This window comes from Micromys minutus (assembly GCF_963924665.1).
Source record: "Micromys minutus genome assembly, chromosome: 15".
Classification (NCBI taxonomy): domain Eukaryota; kingdom Metazoa; phylum Chordata; class Mammalia; order Rodentia; family Muridae; genus Micromys; species Micromys minutus.
Window position 1 is genome coordinate 6,867,877 of NC_137984.1, and position 21,137 is coordinate 6,889,013.

The 21,137-nt window shown below is 42.0% G+C and overlaps 1 protein-coding gene across 1 annotated transcript in view; it reads right to left on the reverse strand.

Annotated features, from left to right (window-relative positions):
* The window catches only part of TRMT11 (tRNA methyltransferase 11 homolog), a 43,969-nt gene that overhangs the window by 15,167 nt on the left and 7,665 nt on the right, over nt 1–21,137 (reverse strand). The window contains exons 4-11 of the mRNA XM_080929527.1: nt 20,979–21,060; nt 20,798–20,890; nt 20,494–20,628; nt 18,238–18,394; nt 11,666–11,746; nt 5,661–5,825; nt 4,029–4,101; nt 3,783–3,914 (exon numbers count right to left, since the gene is read on the reverse strand). Coding sequence (XP_080785653.1) covers nt 3,783–3,914; nt 4,029–4,101; nt 5,661–5,825; nt 11,666–11,746; nt 18,238–18,394; nt 20,494–20,628; nt 20,798–20,890; nt 20,979–21,060 — 918 coding nt within the window. The remainder of the gene's footprint in view (nt 1–3,782; nt 3,915–4,028; nt 4,102–5,660; nt 5,826–11,665; nt 11,747–18,237; nt 18,395–20,493; nt 20,629–20,797; nt 20,891–20,978; nt 21,061–21,137) is intronic.

Below are 21,137 nucleotides of genomic sequence, written 5' to 3' on the forward strand. Positions count from 1 at the left end.
GAAATGCACAAAGGCTACTGTGTAAGGAAGTATAGTTAGCTTAAATCCTTGAATCTTCCTGTCTGTAAAGTACTGTAAAAACTGTCCTGTGCAGGCCGCACACGGGTTTGCACCTAGGAATCACCAAAGCTCTTACTCTGCTGTGAAACCGTGTCCTGTGGCCAGTGTCCCTGCCCCTTCAGCTGGCAGCAGCTACCGGGATTGAGCGAACTGGTCTTCTGTCATGGGGGAAGGGGCTCCTGGGGTCCCTCCTCTCCCCAGGATTCACAGGCAGTTACTGGAGGGGTGGTCTCAGGGCAACACCCCCATGGGTGCACAGATAGTCAATAGCTGCTGTGAGGAAAGTGTCTATAAATAACCCTAATGAGATTCACTGTTTTTAACAAGTCAGACCTTTCTGGAACTGTTTTCATGCTGTGTTGGTACCATGTTTGGGACAAATAGACATTTGTTTGTCTCCTCAAATAGAAAAGTTCAACAGCAGCATTCCCTCACTGAGACTTTCTTTGGTTGGTCTTGTATCTGGACTGTAGGAAGCGCTAATGTAGCACTTGGTGCCTGAGGATCCACTGATCAAAGGTGAGCTACGGGAGACGCACTTTCTCTGTAACAGGCGTGCTCCCACTGTCCTGCAGATAAAGGGGAATCACATGGTCAGGTGGATTGAGATGAGGTGGAGGCACTTCCTCACCGTTTCTCACAGCTGAGTGGGAGGGTCAGAGAGGGAACAGTCCATGTCATACCAGCGAGGGACCAAAACCCTGGAGCCCATGGGAAGACTCCACCAGTGACCAAGGCAATGACACATGATGGTGAGACAGCTGGGAATGAAAGAAGTTCTGCCATGCCTGGGTCACCAAGCAAGATAGGACGGTGTCCACCGGAAGCTAGTCAATGCAGCACACACACTGGAACTGTGTGGCTTTGCTAAGCCCCAGTCATCTGATCTTTATGAAGTAGGAGACTCTGGGGCAGTCTTAGTGACTTAGGCTGTCTTAAGTGCTACATCCATCAAGACGGATTAGGAAAGAAAGAGGTTGATAGGTTCTGTCCCAGGTCACTCGAAAGCAAATGTGGCGATGTCTGTGTTGAGCTGGAGCTCCCAGGGGAAAAGCTAGCAGAAAGCCAAATGTGCTTAACAATCTCTCCGAGTCCCTATGAAGCTCGGAGAGCAATTACCCAAAGGGGCTTCAAACAGGGCAATTCCAGTGGTTCCCACTAAAGCAGCTGCTGCTCAGAAAGGAGAGTCCGCAGAGCGGGAAACAGCTGATAAGCCAGTGCATCCTTTAGGGGTGAGATGTGCAGCAATCCAGAGTGAGGAGCTGGGCTAGCCCACAAATGATTGCCGGTTGTTATGGTAACGCTTCCCTTCCACACATGGGACCTGTAAACTCCTTGTGGTAAGCTGTTAGCCACTGTCCACTGAGACCGTGCTCTCGCCCTGGCCTTCCACACTATGTAGAAGGTCTCGATGCCTGACACCAACCTGAGCGTTCTACACATTTAAAGAGGCATCTGAAGGATATGAAAGCACAGCTGTAGGAGCTATAATGGGAACTAATCGGGACAGGAAGCAGGGGTCAGACATGCAATGAGATGATCGGGTGTTTTACAGCTAAACAAGGTACAGATGAGATCTAATGAGTAACTGAGAAAATCCTACCAGTCTGTGCCTTTAAACAAAGAGTGAACAAAGACACCTAGCACGGTAGGAAAAAAGCCACCGCGCACACAGGGTGGTGTCTCAGCAACAGACGTTATGATCCAGTTCTGGGATGCGATCAGCATCAGTGGCAAAGCCTGTCTTGTGTGGAGGCCTCAGGGTCAGTGTCCCATCCCTGGTACTGGGGTTCTGTTCGTTACCGCAGTGCTGTGGTGGGTATGAGAGTGGCCCTGAAAACTCATATGGTCACGGTTTGGAAGGGCAGATGTGGACTTGCTGGATGAGGTGTGTCACCAGGAACAGGCTCTGGGGTTTCAAAATCCCACAGCAGCTCCACTTAGAGCTGTCTGTCTGTGTTTCTGTCTTTGCCTACACCTTGAGGAGCAAATGAAAGCTCTCAGCTGTTGCTCTCACGCTTTGCCTGCCTTCCGCATGCTCTCCAGCTTGATAATCGTGAACGCTAACACTCAAGACCCCAGCCCCGGTCAAATGCTTTCCTTTACAAAGCGCTTGTGATGTAGTAGTGTATCTTCACAGCAACACAAACACAACAAAAGGGTCAGCCCCCCAAATGCACACTGCTTCTTGAAAATGATTTTTCTCATTTTCCAAAATAAATGAACTAAATTAGATTTTATTTTTTAAAATGTATTTATTTTATAAAAATGAGTGTTTTACCGGCATGTATGTATGTTTATGTCTAGTGGCTACAATAGCCAAAAGAGATTATCTGATCCCCTAGGACTAGAGGTATGGACAGCTGTGAGTGCCTATGTGAGGTGCTGGGACTTGAACCTGGGGACTGCAAGAGTAACAAGTGCTCTAAACCTCTAAGAAAACAGGAAGCCTGTGTTCAGTAACCTAGATGTATGTACTTAGCAAGTAATAAACAAAGGCATGACTAAGGCCAGGCCAAAGTCACCTCAAATACAACAGCTATAAATCAGACAAAGAACTACATGGCTTCTAAATCCTGAGGCTCCTAGCCTCCCATTGCTACTGCTGCCCTTGGGAGCTTTAGAATGAGTGGAAATGGCAAAGACGGGGTCTGTGGCACACTGAACAGCTGAACTGTAATGTTAACAGTGTCTTCCAAACCTGAGACCCTATCCTTTTAAGAGAGAGAAAGAAAAGGGAGGGAAGGAGAGGGAGAGGAGGGAAGGAAGGAGGGAGGGAGGGAAGGAGAGAGGGATGAGACAGACAGAGAGACTCCTGGGAGGCAGCACTCTCCCTCATTAGACCTGACAGCACAGACTTTTACCCACTGAGCCTCTCTCTAGGCCCTTGAGTACCGTCTCACTCTAGCACCCCATTTTCACTGTTGATGAACGACGCTCCGCTCAGCAGCTACCGTTACTGAGTAACAAAGCCACTCCTGTTCAACCTAAGACAGAGCTGGACATATATGAAGAATTGGTATTTTGGTCTGAGTTTGTAAGAAAAGCTCATTGTATTTAAGGTAGTCAGAGCTGGCAGGTAAGAAAGCCAGCAGTACAGACAGGAGACGTGACTTAGTTACTCAGATAAAAATTCCTTGTGCTTGTACTAGTCAGTGGCTACTGAACATTTACGCTATACCAGGCACTGAGCCAAGTGCCACACAAGGTTGGCAAATGTTTCTTACAGAGAGCCAGAATGCAAATGTTTGAGATTTTGTGTATACGTGCAACAAGGTCTTATGTAGCCCAGGCTAACCTCAAACTCTGGAGAAAGCAGAGGATGACCCTGAATTCTGACCATCCTTCCTACACCTTCCAAGTGCCAGTCTTATCATCGGCATAATCATGGCCAGATTTTCTGCCAAATACTCTTTTTGTGAGTTTTCTAAAATTTTTATTGTAAACAGTAGTCTAAGTTCAACCACCTTATAAAAACAGTATGAAAAGTATATCTGGCCCAAAGGCTGTGGTTTGCCAATATCTTATTTAAAAGGGTCAAAAAAAAAAAAAAAAATCCATTAAGTAGAAAGGAACTAATTTTTACTTGTATGTAAGTAGACCAAAGCTATTGATAAATATTAAATCTGAAAATATGAGCAAAATTAGCGATGAGAAAACAGGATCCTTAAAACATCCAAATACTGTAGAAAATAACATTAAAAAAAATAAAGTCTACATACTCTGGTGTATATACTGGTAGCCAATAGACTAGTCTTCCACCCAGTACCAGGGTCTCGGCTGCAAAGTTTAACAGGTCAAAAAACATGTCACTCAGGTGATAACTCAAGGAGACGGGAACATGGCTTTCTGGACTAACAAAAAAAACAAATATTTCAGAGTAAGTAAAAAGTACAATACTGCTCACAATAATTAGAAAAAAACATCAACAATGTTTTCAAAGTGTTAGCTTGTTGAATTTCACTTACCATTTTTCTATTCCCTTTGGAATTTCCTTCTGTGAACCTGTTCTTCGTGTAGATTCTCTGATCCCATATGGAGCTAGGCAGAGAACAACACAATGTCACAGTCAAGTCACCCAGGCACTAGCAAGGGACAGACTCACATGGTGTGCAACAAGATGTGATAGCCAGGTGCACTGGCTGATTTTGTGTGTCACCTTAACACAAGCTAGAGTGATCAAGAGAAAGGACCCTGAGCTGAGGAAACGCCTCCATGAGTGATCAATGGAGAGGGCCCAGCCCACTACAGCCAGTGCTTTATCGCCTGGCTGCTAGTCCTGGGTTCTATAAGCAGGCTATACAGGCCATGGGGAGCAAGACATTAAGCAGAACCTCTCCTGCACAGTTCCTGCCTCCAGGTTCCTGCCCTGCTTGGAATCCTACCCTGACTTCCTCCAAGGAGGGACTGTGATCTGAGAGTGTAAGCTGAATAAACCCTGTCCCCCCCAACTCACTGTTTGGTCATGGAGTTTTTGTCACAGCAACAGAAACCCAAACTAAGACACCAGGAAAGGGAAAACATGACCTTTGCATTATTCTACCCCAAAATAGATAACATAAGATGCTCAGGGAAGGACAACTGTGTAAGGCTGTGGACACATTTTAAGTAGTAAACCGCAAAATGACTAAACGCTGCGCCTGCCTCTGAAATGGACCTGTACTCAAGGAAAAGAAAACAGCCAGTACTATTAGTATTAGTGTTCAACTGACAAAACCGACTAATGATCTGTAGATTAGATTGCTAGATGGATTTACTAAAACTGACTGTCATACCGTGGCTAGGTTCCTATCTGTGTCCTCAGAAAATCCACACAGATACAAAAGGAAAATGTCACAGTGAAAGGACAATCGGTAAAGAATGAAAGGTTCCCCCAAGTTTCACGATGCACATTCACAATGACATCTTAACACCGTCAGGACAATCTCTTGTTAAGATTTAGAATGCTCCTAGTCATCAAGGAACAAAAGGCAGCTGAGGTAAAAGTCTTAACTCTGCACTGTTTACGGATTTACCAGTGCTATAGAAAAGGCACATCTGTTTAGACACGCTGCCTCACATTCAATATTCTAAGGCGCAGAACCCAGGTTTTCGTGTAGTGTTCCGAAATGAGTTGATTCACAAGCCTAGTGGTTTGTACAGTGCCACATATCTCTAAGTCTAGAGAGAAGCAAGTGCAGACAGATGCTATGCACACGGGCTTTTTCCTACGGAGAAATGTGAGATTGCTGAAACCCTCGAGGCTGCACAGCAACCATTTACAACTCTCTAAATCTAGTTGCCATAGTAACAAACAATCAGTCAATATAAGATACATGCCTCAAAAAAAAAAAAAAAAAAAAAAGGCAAGAGAAAACGGTTGGCAAATTATGTACAGCTATAACCACAGATGGGGATAAATGCATTTGCAAAAAGAAAACCACAAATGCTTAAATACTTAAATTATCAACCTGCTGCTTAGCCATTATTCTGTACTGTTTTGTGTGAGGAGGTGGAGTGGGAAGAACAAGTGGGCATCTCATAATGTGTTAATAAATACTGTACTTAACATGTATTTCAGGAAACCAAGCCATCCCTGCTCTGCATGAAAATAAACTCACGATCTGTGATGATTGCATCGAAATATGTTCCCTTCCTCCAGGAAGGCTTGGATGCGTCTGAAACCAAGACGTCAAGGTAAAACTTCTCTAAGCCATACTGACGAAGATTTGCCCTGATGTTTTCATCTGGTCCACGCCATTTCTGGTTTTTTCTACTAGCTTTTCCTAAAGAGAAAGAAAATGAAGGGAGAAAATCATTCCATCAAACAGAGTGTTCTTAATTTCTTTAGTTTATCTAAAAACGTCTTTCATGATCATGCAAACTCACCCATAACCATAAAATGTGCATTCATTTGCAATCCTAACTCTACACATACAATTAGGCAAGTATTTTTCACCTTATTATTTTGAACAGTAAAACATAACGTTTTAAGTGGTCAATATTTTCTAAGCATGAAATATTCATCTGTAAGGTTCGTAATTGAGAAGACAACAGACTTCCATGTTGAATGAGTGCTTCACCAAGCAAATGAAACGGAAATGGAGAATGCTATGTTGTGAACACGGCAGCTGTTGCCCATGCAGAAGATAGACAGAACAGAAACCTTACTGGAGAAAAGTCAGTGTCTGAAGACACACAGTGGAGGGTGATCAGAAGCTTAGCAACTAGGAGGCCAAGCTGTACGATGATGACCATCTTGTCAGCGTAAGACTCAGAGAATCCACAGCAAACAGCTTACTCATAGATCACGAGATACATAACCCTCACACACACAGACGCACACATTCATACACACAAAACCTGAAAATGGTATTAACAGAAAGAGAATCATCAGCTCAAGACTGGAGCATGCTCACTTGGCGCCATCAGCATTTAGACAAGTGCATTGATGAGGACATGTACAATTCTAACCTAGGTACCAGCTTCCAAGGCACTTGCGCTAGCCTCCTTCTTGAGGCGGGACCAGAACATACAGGCCCTCCTTCTACTTCCTGAGTGCAGGAATCACAGCCATGGACCACCGTGTCCAGCAATTATTCTCATACAATTAGATTCTTTTTGACTATGAGTGATGTTACAATAAAACAAACTTAAAAAACAAGAATGAAAAAACTCAAACAATGTGCGATGTAATAGAAAGAAGGAATAAAAATAAATGAATAGATAAATAGACAAATCAATGACAGGAGAAAAACAGTATGTAAAGTTGTACACAGAAACCAAGTCATGGAGCCTTAAAGAGACTGAAATAAAACTGTCAACAGAGTAAAGTCAGCACCAGAGCACGACTCCCAGGAAGGCACGGACGATTCTTAAAGCCAATACTGCCCAAGTGGGTGCCCTCAGTGGGTGTTTCCGGCTGAGCAGAAGGCGCCACGCTACATGTGCAATGTAGCAAAAGAAAGAGAAAAACTGAAATAGAGCAATAGGACTCAAAGAAAGGCTTTCGACTTTCCAACTGGGAAAAACGAGACTGCTTTCTGATTTAAACGAAGAAGCCAGAAACAGAGAACAGAAGACATACCTAGCAACTGGATAAACTCTAAAAAACTCTTCTCAACTAGAAATTAACTCCCTGAAGGCTAGGAAATAACTTTTCAAAACTTTAATAAGTAAAAATGTCTTAAAAGCTCTGTCAGATAATTTTCTGAAAACAAACATGTGACTTCTACTACCAATAAACTAGAGTAAGTCTTAGAAGTTTACTACAAACATAATACACAAAGAATGCCCGAGCCCACCTCCTCCTGGAGCTACACAGAAGACACCCCCTTTTGTATGAGGGAGAGCTGGCCCCACCCCTAGCCTAGACAGCAAGGTAGAACAGGCAGGCCCTGGTAGTTTGAGAGTGAGTAAACTGGCCCCACCCCTCAGTAGCCGCACTGGAGAGCTGGCCCTGCCCCTCTGAGCAGTGCTGGAGAGCTGGCCCTGCCCCTCAGAGCAGTGCTGGAGAGCTGGCCCTGCCCCTCTGAGCAGTGCTGGAGAGCTAGCCCTGCCCCTCAGAGCAGTGCTGGAGAGCTGGCCCTGCCCCTCTGAGCAGTGCTGGAGAGCTGGCCCTAATGGGGTGAGCGTGAAAGAGCTGTCAGACTGAGCAACTCAGCTACTACCCAGGCCCAGATCCAGGACTCTGAGTTGGCCCACTCCAACTATGAACTCCCCCAACGATGAACCTCTGGAGAATTCAAAACTAAAGCTTTAAGATCTCCATGACACAGGCTAACAACAGGATAATCAAGAGGAGTCCCAGTGAGGATCCAGTGTAGCATAATCCAGAGGCCTTGAATCAGACCAATGACTTAGGGCAAAAAGCTTTTTGGCAAAAGGGTGTGTGTGTGTGTGTGTGTGTGTGTGTGTGTGTGTGTGTGCTTCCACAGTGAGACTTCTGTTTTTTTTCTTTTGGGGGGGGGACAAGAGTATCAGTAGGAGAGAGCGCATATGAAATTCACAAAGAATCAATACAAAGTTAGAGGGAAACGGTCACGGTAGAGAGATAGGTTATTAGTGTGATGTATAAGTGTAGTTAAACCTCGTCTTTCTATTAACCCACGTGATCCAAGTTCCACTAGAGGAATACCAGCACAGAGGCAAACACTCTCCAAAGCATGAATTTCAGTTGCTATTTTTAACAGCATTCCACTGAGAAATATACTTTTTTATCTGATTCCATTCAATCACACACTGCTAGTGAAGCTTTTAAGTTTTTAAATAGTTTAGCTAATTTTTACAAAATTAAAGTGGATTAACATTTCAAGTTATACTTACTTAAAGACACAATCTTTAAATTTGTAGATACCTCAAGTGTTTCAAATATGTTCTAGTCACAAAATAATCTAAATTTTCATGTTACTCAAAGACTAAATATTAATCCAGGCTTACTCAATTCATGACTGAGTAAATCAATGATGATAATCTTAACTAGAAACTATATACATTTTTCTATCTATCTGTCTGTCTGTCTGTCTATCTATCATCTATTATCTATCTATCTATCTATCTATCTATCTATCTATCTATCTATCTATCTACCTACCTACCTACCTACCTACCTACCTATCTACTTTTATTTTATGGTCACTGGTGTTTTGCTGGCATGTATGTCTGTGCCCTGGAACTAAAGTTACAGACAGGTGTGAGCTGCCATGTGGATGCTGGGAATTGAATTCAGTTCTTATGGGAAAACAGTCTTAGTCAGGGTTTTACTGCTGTGAACAGACACCATGACCAAGGCAACTCTTATAAGGACAACATTTAACTGGGACTGGCTTACAACTTCAGAGGTTCAGTCTATTATCATCGAGGTAGGAACATGGCAGGCAGCATCCAGACAGGCATGTTGCAGGAGCTGAGAGTTCTACATCATTTGAAGGCTGCTAGTGGAAGACTCACTTCCAGGAAGCTAGGGTGAGTGTCAAGCCCACACCTACAGTGTCACACCTACTCCAACAAGGCCACACCTCTAAAAAGTGCCACTCCCTTAGCCAAGCATATTCAAACCACGACATTCCACTCCCTCGCCCCCACAGGCTTATTAAAACACTTGAGTCTATGGGGACCATATCTACCCATAGCATAATAAAAAAGTACACTTAGTTCAACTTCCAAAGGTCCAGTCTATAGCAGTACCGCCCATGTTCAAAGTCTCTTCTGAGAGCCATCCAATCAGTTAACTGTAACCCCCGAATCAAGACAGGAAACCAGTTGGGCAAACTCCAAACTCTGCATTTCCATGTCTAATGTCAAAGTGGCCTTCAGATCTCCAACTCTGTTTTCATGTTTGTTGACTGTAACAAATTTTCTTCACCTGGGTGGTTCCCCTCCATTAGCAGCTTTCCTCAACAGATATCTCAAAAATCTTGGGGTCTCAAAGGCAAGTTCAATGTTAATGCTTGTTTCAATGTCTGGGCTCCACACATGATCTTCTGGACTCCTCCAAAGGGCTGGCGTCACTTCTCCAGCTCTGCCCTCTGTAGTGCTCTAAACTCAGGTTGATCCACTCCACTGCCACTGCTGTTCTTGGTGGTCAACCCATGGTACTGGCACCTCTAATATACTGGGTTCTTCTACTGCAACTAGGCTTCACCAATAGCCTCTCATAGGCTCTCTTTATGGTGCTAAGCCTCAACTCCTTTGCATGACCCCTTCAATACTGGACCATCAACTACCACTGAGGCTGCACATTCTCCAATGGCCTTCATGGCCTCTCACAGTGCTGAGCCTCAGCTGCTCTTCATGCCCCCTTCATGCCTTCAAAACCAGTACCATCTGGGTGATTCTTACACATTACCAAGTACTGCTGCTGCAGGAAGTACAACCTTGGCTATCTCTGGAACACAGCTTCTTCGTGCTCTCAGAAAACACTTCCCAGATGATTTCACCTAAGTGATGCTGGTCTCTTCTTAATCACCACTAATTTCTTAGCTCCAGCTGACCATCATCAATTCTCCCAGTAGTCCCTCCTATTCTAAAGCCCGAACCACATGGCCAAAGCTGCCAAATTCTGCTGCTTGCAGGAGTTGGAACATGGCCCTTATCACGAGCTTTCAGTTTTCCAACTCCTTCACTGCCAAAGTGTGGCTGTCCTGGATCTTGCTCTGTCGGTTGACATTAAACTCGGAGATCTAGATGTCTGTCTCCAGGGATTAAAAGTGTCCCACCGTGCCTGGGCTTAAGCTTTTCTTCACCTAGAACTTGCTCTGTTTCAGGCTGGCCTTGAACTCAGAGATCTGCTTGGTTTATCTCCTGGTATTCAAGATGTGTACCACCATGCCTGGATCTAAACTTAGCTGGGTATGATCTTGCCTCAAAAGTCCCACTCCCTTACTCTGTCATCTCCTAGAACAAGGAATTCAGCTCCATTTCACTTCCTGGTTCTCCTTTAATACTTGAACCATATATTTTATATTTTTCCTTTCTAAGCTTGCTACACTTGTTCAAAATGCTGTTCATGAAACTTAACCAGAGGACAAAGTCTTTGCTGGGCTTTTTTGAGATTTCCTTTGTCAATGTAATTAATATAAATCTCTTTACCTTAGCCTCAGCCAGACTCTTAATACAAGGGCAAAAAGCAGTCACATTCTTCACAAAAATCCCACAAAAACAGTCTCTAGGCCACATACTGAAATTCTCCACTTAAATATCTTGGACCAGGCATGCACATTTCAAATTACTCTCAGCAACAAGTCTTCCATATTCCTGCTATGACAGCCCATTAAGTCCCACTTAAAGCATTCTACTGCTTTCCAAATCCAAAGTCCCAAAATCCACACTCTTCCAAACAAAAGCATGGTCAGGCCTATCACATCAATACCCCACTCTGGGTACCAACTTCTGTCTTAGGGTTTTACTGCTGTGAACAGACACCATGACCAAGGCAACTCTTGTAAGGACAACATTTAATTGGGGCTGGCTTACAGGCTCAGAGGTTGAGCCCATTATCCTCAAAGTAGGAGCATGACAGCTTCCAGGTAGGCATGGTGCAGGCAAAGCTGAGAGTTCAACATCTTCATCTGAAGGCTGGTAGTGGAAGACTGACTTCCAGGCAGTTAGGATTCGGTCTTAAAGCCCACACCCACAGTGATACACCTATTCCTACAAGGCCACACTTCTAAATAGCACCACTCCCTTGGCTAAACACAGTTAAATCATGACAGGGGTCTCAACCACTGAGGAATCTCCCCAGCCCCATCCCTCTATATACATGTTCTTAACATGTATTTGCTGACTACAAAATGGACACTCCAGATCTTTCATATTTTCCTTCCCAACAATGTCTCACAACCTTATTTTGCCTTTAAAAACAAAGCAAAGCAAAACAAACAAATCCTTCTTTATTAAGATGGAGGAAATTTTTCTTATTCATGCTAATAATATTCTTCTAGTTCACGTCTCATATACTGAGTGATCATATCATCAAATGCGAACACTCAGAACCTTTATAAAAAACTATAACAAAATATTGTGCTTTATACACTAAAATGTCACATAAAATGTATAAAGATACCTTCTGGTTGTAAAGGCCTACTTGGCTTAGCAACAAAGACTAACATTGTTGAGTTCTACTCACCCAAGCCGTGAACCGTGTTGTAGTCTATGTCTGTTCCACACACATATGCCCCAAAGTGAGCAGATGCTATCAGGAGGCCACCTGGAAAATCACACAATTATGACCGTTAACCAGCAAGTCCAGACTAGTGTTCCCTTCCTGATTCAAGTTGGTCCAGCATCCTACGAACTAGCTGCAGGCAGAGAACCCTGGAATGACATCAGGCCTAGTTAAATTTAGCACGGCTCAGAACTGAGCAAACGGACCCTAAACTGAACCTGTAAATCAGCCAAGAGGCACAGCACCAATGCATATCGGTGGCATTGCTCCTTTGCAACTCCACCTAGGGGATGCCATTTATTGTTCAAAAAGATCATAGACATTTTCAGGTTATCTTAAGATTATTCAAAAACATTATGTTCCAATTTTTAAAGTGAACATACAAGTCTCCAAACACAAAGACCTAATAACTGGGCTTAAGTCTCAAAGAACGAAAGTGAGGATGTTTCACATGTGAAATGTTGATTTTTACAGGTTTAAACATGGCCTGTTTTAAAATTATTGACTTGTAATTACTTTTGGTATAAACTATAAATACAAATTTCTCAGTAAGTTATCTAATTAATAGTATCATTTTTTTTATACAGTGCATGGCTAAAGTAATAATATCCCAATATAAAATTACCAGACTAAGAAAAATGACAAATGCGACTGGTTCAAAAATGAAAGAAAGTTCTAACATTAAAAATGAAACATTGTCCTGAGTGAGGTAACCCAGTCACAAAAGAACAGACATAATATGTAGTCACTGATAATTGGATACTAACCCCAGAAAGCTTGGCCTACCCCAGAAACAACTCACAGACTGTGTGAAGTTCAAGAAAAGAAAAAAAAAAAAAAAACATTATGCTCAATCCTTATGCACCAAGAATACTTTGACTAATTCCGGGTTACATCCTGTTTTACATGTACTTTTTGCTCATTGTAACTAGTAAGACCTTAATGCAGAGTATCAAACCTTAAAAAAAAAAAAAAAGCCAAGCACTGACAAAAATGTATTCGTATACATTTATGCAAAAATGCTTAAAATTTGTTCTTTTATCTTTGATTTTTAAAAAAAAAAGTTAAAAAAATTCATTCAATTTGGGTTTATTCAGCAAAGAACAGAGGACAGAGGACATCCTTTCTGAACAACATGCAGATATCTGAGGCAGCCTATCCAAACAGCTTGTGAATGCTTGAATCATGTTAACAACAATATGGACTTGGAAGTAGAATTTTGCAAAAATTAAGCCTCAAAATGTGTAAATCTCAACCAACATAAAAAGACAGGCAAGTGTCTCTGCCTGAGAGGGTTACAATAACAGAAGACCTAAGCTGTATCTAGATTTCTGACCTAAATAAATTGTGAGATATCAAAATATCAAAATAAATAAATAAATAAATAAATAAATAAATAAAAATAAAAATGAAACATTGAAAGAAAGTATTTTATTAAGAAAAATTCAAAGTTAATAAAATAGTAAATGTATTTTTTATTAAACTGCACATTATTATGTATTCAAATTAAGTTATTTTTATGATTGATTGATCAATCCCTAATTATAATATAGAAAGATGTCAGTCAAGTAGGAATGAGAAATTCATTTTTAGACTACAACATAAGCCCAGGCCTTTGGAGCAAATTCTTGGGTTTTTTTTTTTTTTTTTTTTTTTTTTTTTTCCACCTTTTAAAAATGTTACCTCAATAGTATCAAGATCTAAACACTACAGATCTACAGCCACTTAAAACATAGGGAAGTGTAATTAAAAACACTTTGCTCATTTAATACACTAACTACTTTCCTGTTGTAGCCTTGAAGAGTGTTGAGCTTAAAGCACAGCAGAAACCGAAGCTAGGTTTTCTCATGGTAACCCTGAAGCATTTGTGAGATGCAGTATGAAGGAGACCTCATAATTCTTCGTGTAGAAATGGTGTAGTTAGGAAAGGTATTGCATGTGGCGACTTCTGAGACTACAAAGTCACTTCACCCAAATCACAAGGAATTACTACAATTCTGCCAAACAAGGCAGATACTCACCTAGAAGAGCTAGTTGTCAAGGGGACAGAAAAGCTTTCCTGTGCTTCCTTAACCAGAACCTTATCCATTGCTTAGAGGGACCTTTGAGAAGACTCAACTTACAGAACAATGCTGAAAGGAGACGAATAATCTGTTAGACTCGCCTGTACTTGTGTCTTTTAATTTTTAAAATCAAATCATAAGAAGTTGGCTCTGATCCTGGGTAGTCATGGCTAACCCTCTACTACCCTTCACCTACAGCAGTCTGGATTCTGTCATACCTCACATGGAGTGCTCTGGGGTGGAAAGAGAAATGGAGGGGAATGTGTGGAGAAGGTAGGAACGGGACTCACCCATTTTTGTTATCCAGACTAAGAATATTATTAATACCACATATGTAAGTCAGACTAACAACTGAGTGTTTCAATTTCCTGTAACGTACACAGTAACCATTTTAAGGTTAGGGTAAGATCTTATAGGCAAAAAATATACAACGAGACAAATTTATTCCACACTATAAAACTTAATTTGTGAGTTTTGTCTCTGCAGAACTACAGGAAAGCTTTGAAAATGTGAGACGTGAGACTTGGCTTTGGTTTTGCTCAGAAGGAGCTGGTGCTCCTGCCGCCAGAGTGTTTTACTGCCTGTTTCATCCCTCCAGAAACAGAACTGCTTGACCACAGAGAGCCATGAAAGACCAAACAGCAGGAACGCTGTGGGAGCTCCTGAGACGGACTTCCCAGCCCTCTTTTCCATCCTGCACTTTTCTCCCAGGGCCAAGTCAATGCCCCCACCTGGATTCTACGTCTACCATTCTGAAGTGGCAAAATTAAAAAGGAGCCGTCATGATTTCCTGTCTGAAGATAAGCCAGGCAAGGAGGAAGTCTCCTTGGCAGACATATCACTGGACCCGACTCACGTGAGAGAAGTGTGACGGGGCGGGGGCGGGGGGGGGTCCACACTGTGCCCTCAGAGGTCTACACTGCACAAGACAGGGAGCACACACTCATCTTCATCTCTTCAGTTATCAACAAAAAAGTTGGACATTTACAAATTAAAGCCCCAATTCCCTTGCTGCTAAATTAGCAGTAATTTCGAAAATTAGCCCAAGAGGAGATAAGAAAATGAGTTCATGGTCAAACATCTCACCATGTTTACTACTCACTATATAAGTCCATAAGAAAGTAACAATTTAAAAATGATAGTAGTAGGGGCTGGAGAGATGGTGTAGCTTTTCCAGAGGGCCTGAGTTCAATTCCCAGCAACCACATGGTGGCTCACAACCATCTTAATGGGATCTGATGCCCTCTTCTGGTGTGTCTGAAGAGTGACAGTGTACTCACACATAAATAAATCTTAGAGAGAGAGAGAGAGACAGAGAGAAAGAGAGAGAGAGAGAGAGAGAGAGAGAGAGAGAGAGAGAGAGAGAGAGAGAGAAAGCTAGGGCCTGAGTTCAATTCTCAGCAACCACATGGTGGCTCACAACAATCTGTAATTGTAGCTGACGCCTTCTGGTGTATCTGAAGACAGCGACAGTGTACTCACATACATACAATAAATAAATCTTAAAAAAAAAAAAAAAAAAAAAAAAAACTAGTAGCAAAGCATTCCACTGAATGTCCACCAGCTTTCAAGTATCTCTCTAACATAGAATGCCTGGGTGAGACTGGGAGGAGGGCCTTCAGTCAACAGGCTTTCTAATGAGGAGGACTGTAGAACCCTGACCTTCCTTCTGCTGGTGACTTAGAGGTAAGCAGTTAAGTCTAGCCTGAACCCTTATTATTGTCTTCTGATATCCAAACAAGGCCTAACGCTGTCAAACGAAAAATAAATCCTTCTCTTTGTAAATTATTTTGCATATTTTGTTACAACAGAACGTTTATTAGCATCTCAGTTGGGTAAAACGGGAACAAATTCTGTAACTAAGCAAATTAAGTAAAGCTGTGCATGGAGTTACTAAAAGTTCACACCGACAGAGGTGTGGTATATTCACACTAAACTTGAGAGAATGCTTGAAAACAGAGAGTGAGGTCATACTGCAATTATAAGCAGCAGCTAACTGTGTAAAAAGAACCAGAAAGATGCTTATACAACAGAAGATCTCAACCTGCTCTAAACCTTGAAAACAAAATCCCCAGTCCTCACTAGTCAGTGCTGCTGCATTTGGGAACTGCCCACACTTCAGTGTGAACCACTAAAAGGGAGCCAATCACTCCTAAGAACTTTCTGTGCAAAATCAGAGGCGATAACCACTTTCAAAGTAAAAGTGTCAAAAACAGACTTACATCCTAAAGCCAACTTAAACCACAAACACAAATTATGAGATTGTGTTGTCATGGCAACTCTTGCAAAGATCACCAATCATTTGACCTCACTTTTCTATGGAAATAGTGATATGACCATGGATGCCTAGTGTAGGGAGCCCTCCATAGCAACCCATAGCAACCATTACTGTCCAGTGTAGGGAGCCCCCCATAGCAACCATGGCTGTCCAGTGTAGGGAGCCCCCCATAGCAACCATGGCTGTCCAGTGTAGGGAGCCCCCCATAGCAACCATGGCTGTCCAGTGTAGGGAGCCCCCCATAGCAACCATGGCTGTCCAGTGTAGGGAGCCCCCCATAGCAACCATGGCTGTCCAGTGTAGGGAGCCCCCCACAGCATATACAGTCAGTTACCCTAACCCTGTACCCCTTACCATGCACAACTAAGAATGTGACTGCTGTGACAGTGGAATGTCACAATGTGCCTAGGCTCAGCTGCATCAAAGGAGGCCTACTCCTTTTGCTCCCGTTATGACAATGTCACTTTTAAACTTTAAGGTCTAACCTCAGTGTTATATACCAGTCACGTTGTACATAAATATTATGTAATTCCAAGGGACTGTTTTTACTTCATAAAGAGGTTTTTGTTCATTTGTTTTTAAGTTTACAGATGAGCTAACTAGACGGCTAGGCGGGTAAAGTCTGGTGGCAGAAACGTGACTACCAAGTGAATCCCTAGAACCTGCAAAATGGGGAAGGAGCCAACTCCATAGAGCTGTCCTCTGAGCTCCTCACCCCTGCAGTGCAAGCCTGTGCCCACACACAAGCACCATGCTGTGCATAATACACCCATAGTAATAAATGAAAAATTTTAAGCTGAAGAGCAAAAGAGTAAAGCTGAGATTCTAGAGGAAGACAAATCATAACCATTAATCACATCACCCACAAGAATAAACTCCAAATGGATCAGAGGTTTAAAACAAAAAAATATATCACTGTAAGAGGCATAGAAGAAAACACAGACAAATCCTTTACAAGTTGAATACAAAAAAAATTTTATGACAAGAAAGCAAATACTTCAAAGTCAAATGATAATTGAAAATTTGGAAAGACATATTTGCAATTTATCACTGAAACACAGGAAGAGGATATGTTAGTATCTCTACAAAAGCATCTTTACAAGATGCAGGAGAAAAAAGACGTGAAATTCTTTTCAAAATATGTTGTATAATGGTCTCTAAAATAAAAGCTGAGACTTGACTTATAGTCAGATATTAATTAAAACTATATTTAGATAACATTTTCAACCAACTAATCAGATGCGAACAACAAATCACATGCTTGCTCTTTTGTTCAATTTATAATTATCTAAAATTGTCAAGACTGCTTTACCTGCACTCTTTCCTTGGGGGGGGAAAGAATCCTTACAGTTCTAGAGGCTAGAAATCCATCACGACATCCAAATAAACCCATCCTTTGTGAGTTGCCTTGGTCATGGTGTCTTAGCACAGCAACAGAAAGCTAGTGTAATAGGTGCAGGCGATAACCACTTTCAAAGTAAAAGTGTCAAATAATTCACACAATATCCTCATGTTAGTCGTCATCAGAGTAGAGCACACATGTGGTACTTCACACATTTACTCAACATTTGCACCCTCACTGCTCTTCAGACTGACAGCTAGAGACACCAACCAAACAAGAATAGTGGGTTAGTCAAATAAAAATTAGATAAAGTAATGCCTGCCCAAGGACTGCATCAAGCAAGAAAGCACTCTGAGGCCAGAAAAACATCAGAATCAGATGGAGTCAACTTGGAATTTTAGGCTTTCCACAGACTTAATTAGGGGAGCATTCCAGGGAAATTACAAAGTACGTGTCCTGGTGTCAGACAGGTTCTAGTCTGCTATGTAGCCACCCTCAGAATCACCCTTCAGCTCTCCCACAAACAGAATCAAAGACATGTCTCCCTCTACCTAAATATATGACCATTTACGTAAAAGCATGAATAGTTATTTCCTCTTGACTTTATTCTTTCCATAGTTTCCCTAATTAAATAAATAACATGATTCTATAACATTTTACCATGTGAGATACTGTAAGACCAATGCTCCCCCCGGTGGCTTACTTGGAATAAAGCCTACAAAAGTCTGGTCACATCACCAAGTGTTTGACGTATTATACAGGAGAAGGTGATTCTGTGAATTCACTCTTGTCCCTTACCACCACAGACAAGCAACATCTAGCATTAGTGTAACCAATGGATTTATAATACCTGTTCCGACAAAGGGGTCAAAGACAAGATCATTTTCTTTCACTTTTGCATGGTTGGCCATGATGAATGATAAACCAGCATCCATACTCGTATTTCCAATAAAATGCCTCTTTTTGACACTGTATGATTCAATTAGCTCTCTCTGTCCATCTGCAATCTAGAGCAGAGGGATTTGTCAAGTTAGTCTAGCTATACAGAACAGATTGAAGATAATTTTTCACAAGAAACTTAGAGCACCTTGCTAACGAGAACGCTCCTTTCCACTTATTACTATTCTAAACTTAGTTAAAAAAAAAAAAAAAATCAAAGGGACAGGGGGACATCTTTTGGGTGGATGCCCAGGAGAGGTATAGCTGGGTCTTCAGGTAGAACTATTCCTAGTTTTCTGAAAAAAAAAAAACAAATTGATTTCCAGAGTGTACACACGTTTGCACTCCAACCAGCAATGGAGGAGTGCTTCCCCCTTGCTCCACATTCCTGACAGCACATCACTTGAGTTTTTGATCTTAGCCATTCTGACTGATATAAGATGGAATCTCATGGTTGTTTTGATTTGCATTTCCCTGATAACTAAGGACTCTGAACATTTCTTTAAGTGCTTCTCGGCCATTCAAGATTCCTTTGTTAAGAATTCTGTTTGGCTCTGTGCCATTTTTTAATCAGATTATACTGAGATCACTAAAGTCAAATCTTTTTACTTCTTTTCAAATCCAGTAGGACTCAAATTTAAATATCGTTATCCTAAGGAGTGGTCTTGAGTATTCTCATTCCCCTCTGGTCTTTCAAGACAAGGCATAATAACACGCTCTTGGCTTCCTATTCCAGCCTCAAAGAGGCAAGCAGAACATGCCCATGATTTCACTTCCTCTCAGAAGTGAAGACTCAGGTTCGCAGCCACCGACGCTGCCCCTCTCCCTTGCTGAGCTCCAGCGGAAGGAGAAGGGGTAAGTAAGGAGGTGCCGATACCATGGCTCATACAAAGCCAACTGCCCGCAAATCCACCCAGGAAACAACTGGCTACAAAAGCCGGTTACAAGAGTGCGCCCCCTGCTGGAGGGGTGAAGAACCTCATCGTTACAGCCTGGCCCTGTGGCACTGTCAAATCAGACGCTATCAGGAGTCCACGGAACTTCTGATTTGCAAGCTCCCCTTTCAGTGCCTGGTGCGAGAAATTTCTCAGGACTTCAAAACAGATCTGCTCTTCCAGAGCGCAGCTCTTGGTGCTTTGCGGGAGGCAAGTGAGGCCTGTCTGGTTGGCCTTTTTGAAGATACCATCCCATGTGTTATCCATGCCAAACGTGTAACCGTTATGCCAAAAGATATTCAGCTAGCACGCCGCATACGCGGAGAACGTAGTCCACTATGAGGGGAAACATTTTATTCACAAAAAAAAAAAAAAAAAAAAAAATCCCTCCTCTTTGTTATCAGTACTTCTGAATGTTAGCTATTTTTTCCATGGGGTCAAAGGTACCTAAGTGTATAATCAGGGGTGAAAACACAGGGGACAGAATCAGGTATTGGCAGATTCTCCATGTTCATTTGTGTGTGAATATTTAATATAAATGCAATATGTAATGCGCTAATGCAAGCAAAATGTTTCAGTGAACACATGTCAACAGTCCAACTTTATAGCAATTATAAATAAACCTGTTAAATCTAATCTGGACACACCAGCATTTGGATTTCTTTTTAAATAAGTAAAATTCTTATTGACGACAACTAAACGGTGTTTGTAGCGTCTTCATCATCCAGTAGATCACATCTGTCCACCAGACTTTTGTGACTGAGTCGTCCTACGTGCAAGTGCATGTTTGTAATGTCTGTCTTCTGTGCTGTTATAATACACTAAACTACATAAAATAAAAAGGAAGGGAGGAAGACTCCGATTTGAGGCCCCGCACTCTGCTCTGTCCCTGCTCCAGGACCAGCAGTGCCGGCATCCTGGGAAGGCTCGCTTTCCATCCTCAGCCACCGTTCCTACTCTCCTATCCTTGTGTTCCACAGGGATCTCTAGAAAATACAGACCGTCAGCACACACTTTTTGGAAATATGAATCCGTACAGCAATTCTGATTCCCAAGCTGCTTCAAATTTTTACATATAAAGAAAAATATCAAGTAACAGCACAGCATTCTGCTGTTTGCCTCGCGCCTCGTGAACACTTGACCAGTGCTCCTGACTGACCTACAGCACACTTAGCTTAAAAACAAACAACCAACAAAAAACGAAGTAAGACAGGTAGGAAGAACCTGCTCACCCATCTGCCAAAATAAATATTATGCGGATTCTCGGGTATACGGTTTGGGTCCAAACCATAGTCCTCCAAAATGGAGAAGACGTGCTGTGGTTTCTTTAAGTTCACTTTTCCTTCAAACGGCAGAAACTCCAGTGCCTAAAAAATAAAACATGGAATAAAAACAGTGCTTATCTACTAATATATACTGAGTGAGTCTGAGTCAGGTGTCGGGACGAGACACACACAGACACTCGCGCGTGCACACACACACACACATCCATCAACAGCACTGCCTGCAGGCTCTGGTTCAGCCGGACATACTTACATCTATTCGTTTCACTTTTTCTTCCTGAGTTAGTGTCTTATTAAATGTGTGAATCTTTATTTTGTATGTTGAGTCTGAGTGTAGAAATGGAACCTAAAAAAAAATCAGGTAGTTTTTGTAAGCTTAGGAAGTGTACCAAACATGCACACTTGCCTACGTAAAATCACATTTCACTACGCACCATCTTCTCCACAGGGTAACTTTTAAGAGAAGTATACAGCTCCTCAGGAGATTTTCCATGACCCCATAGTTCAAATATAGACCTAGGAAATAAATGATTGGTACTAACCTCAGTAAAGAACTTAGTTCAGACAGCAATACACACTTATTTTACTAGTTC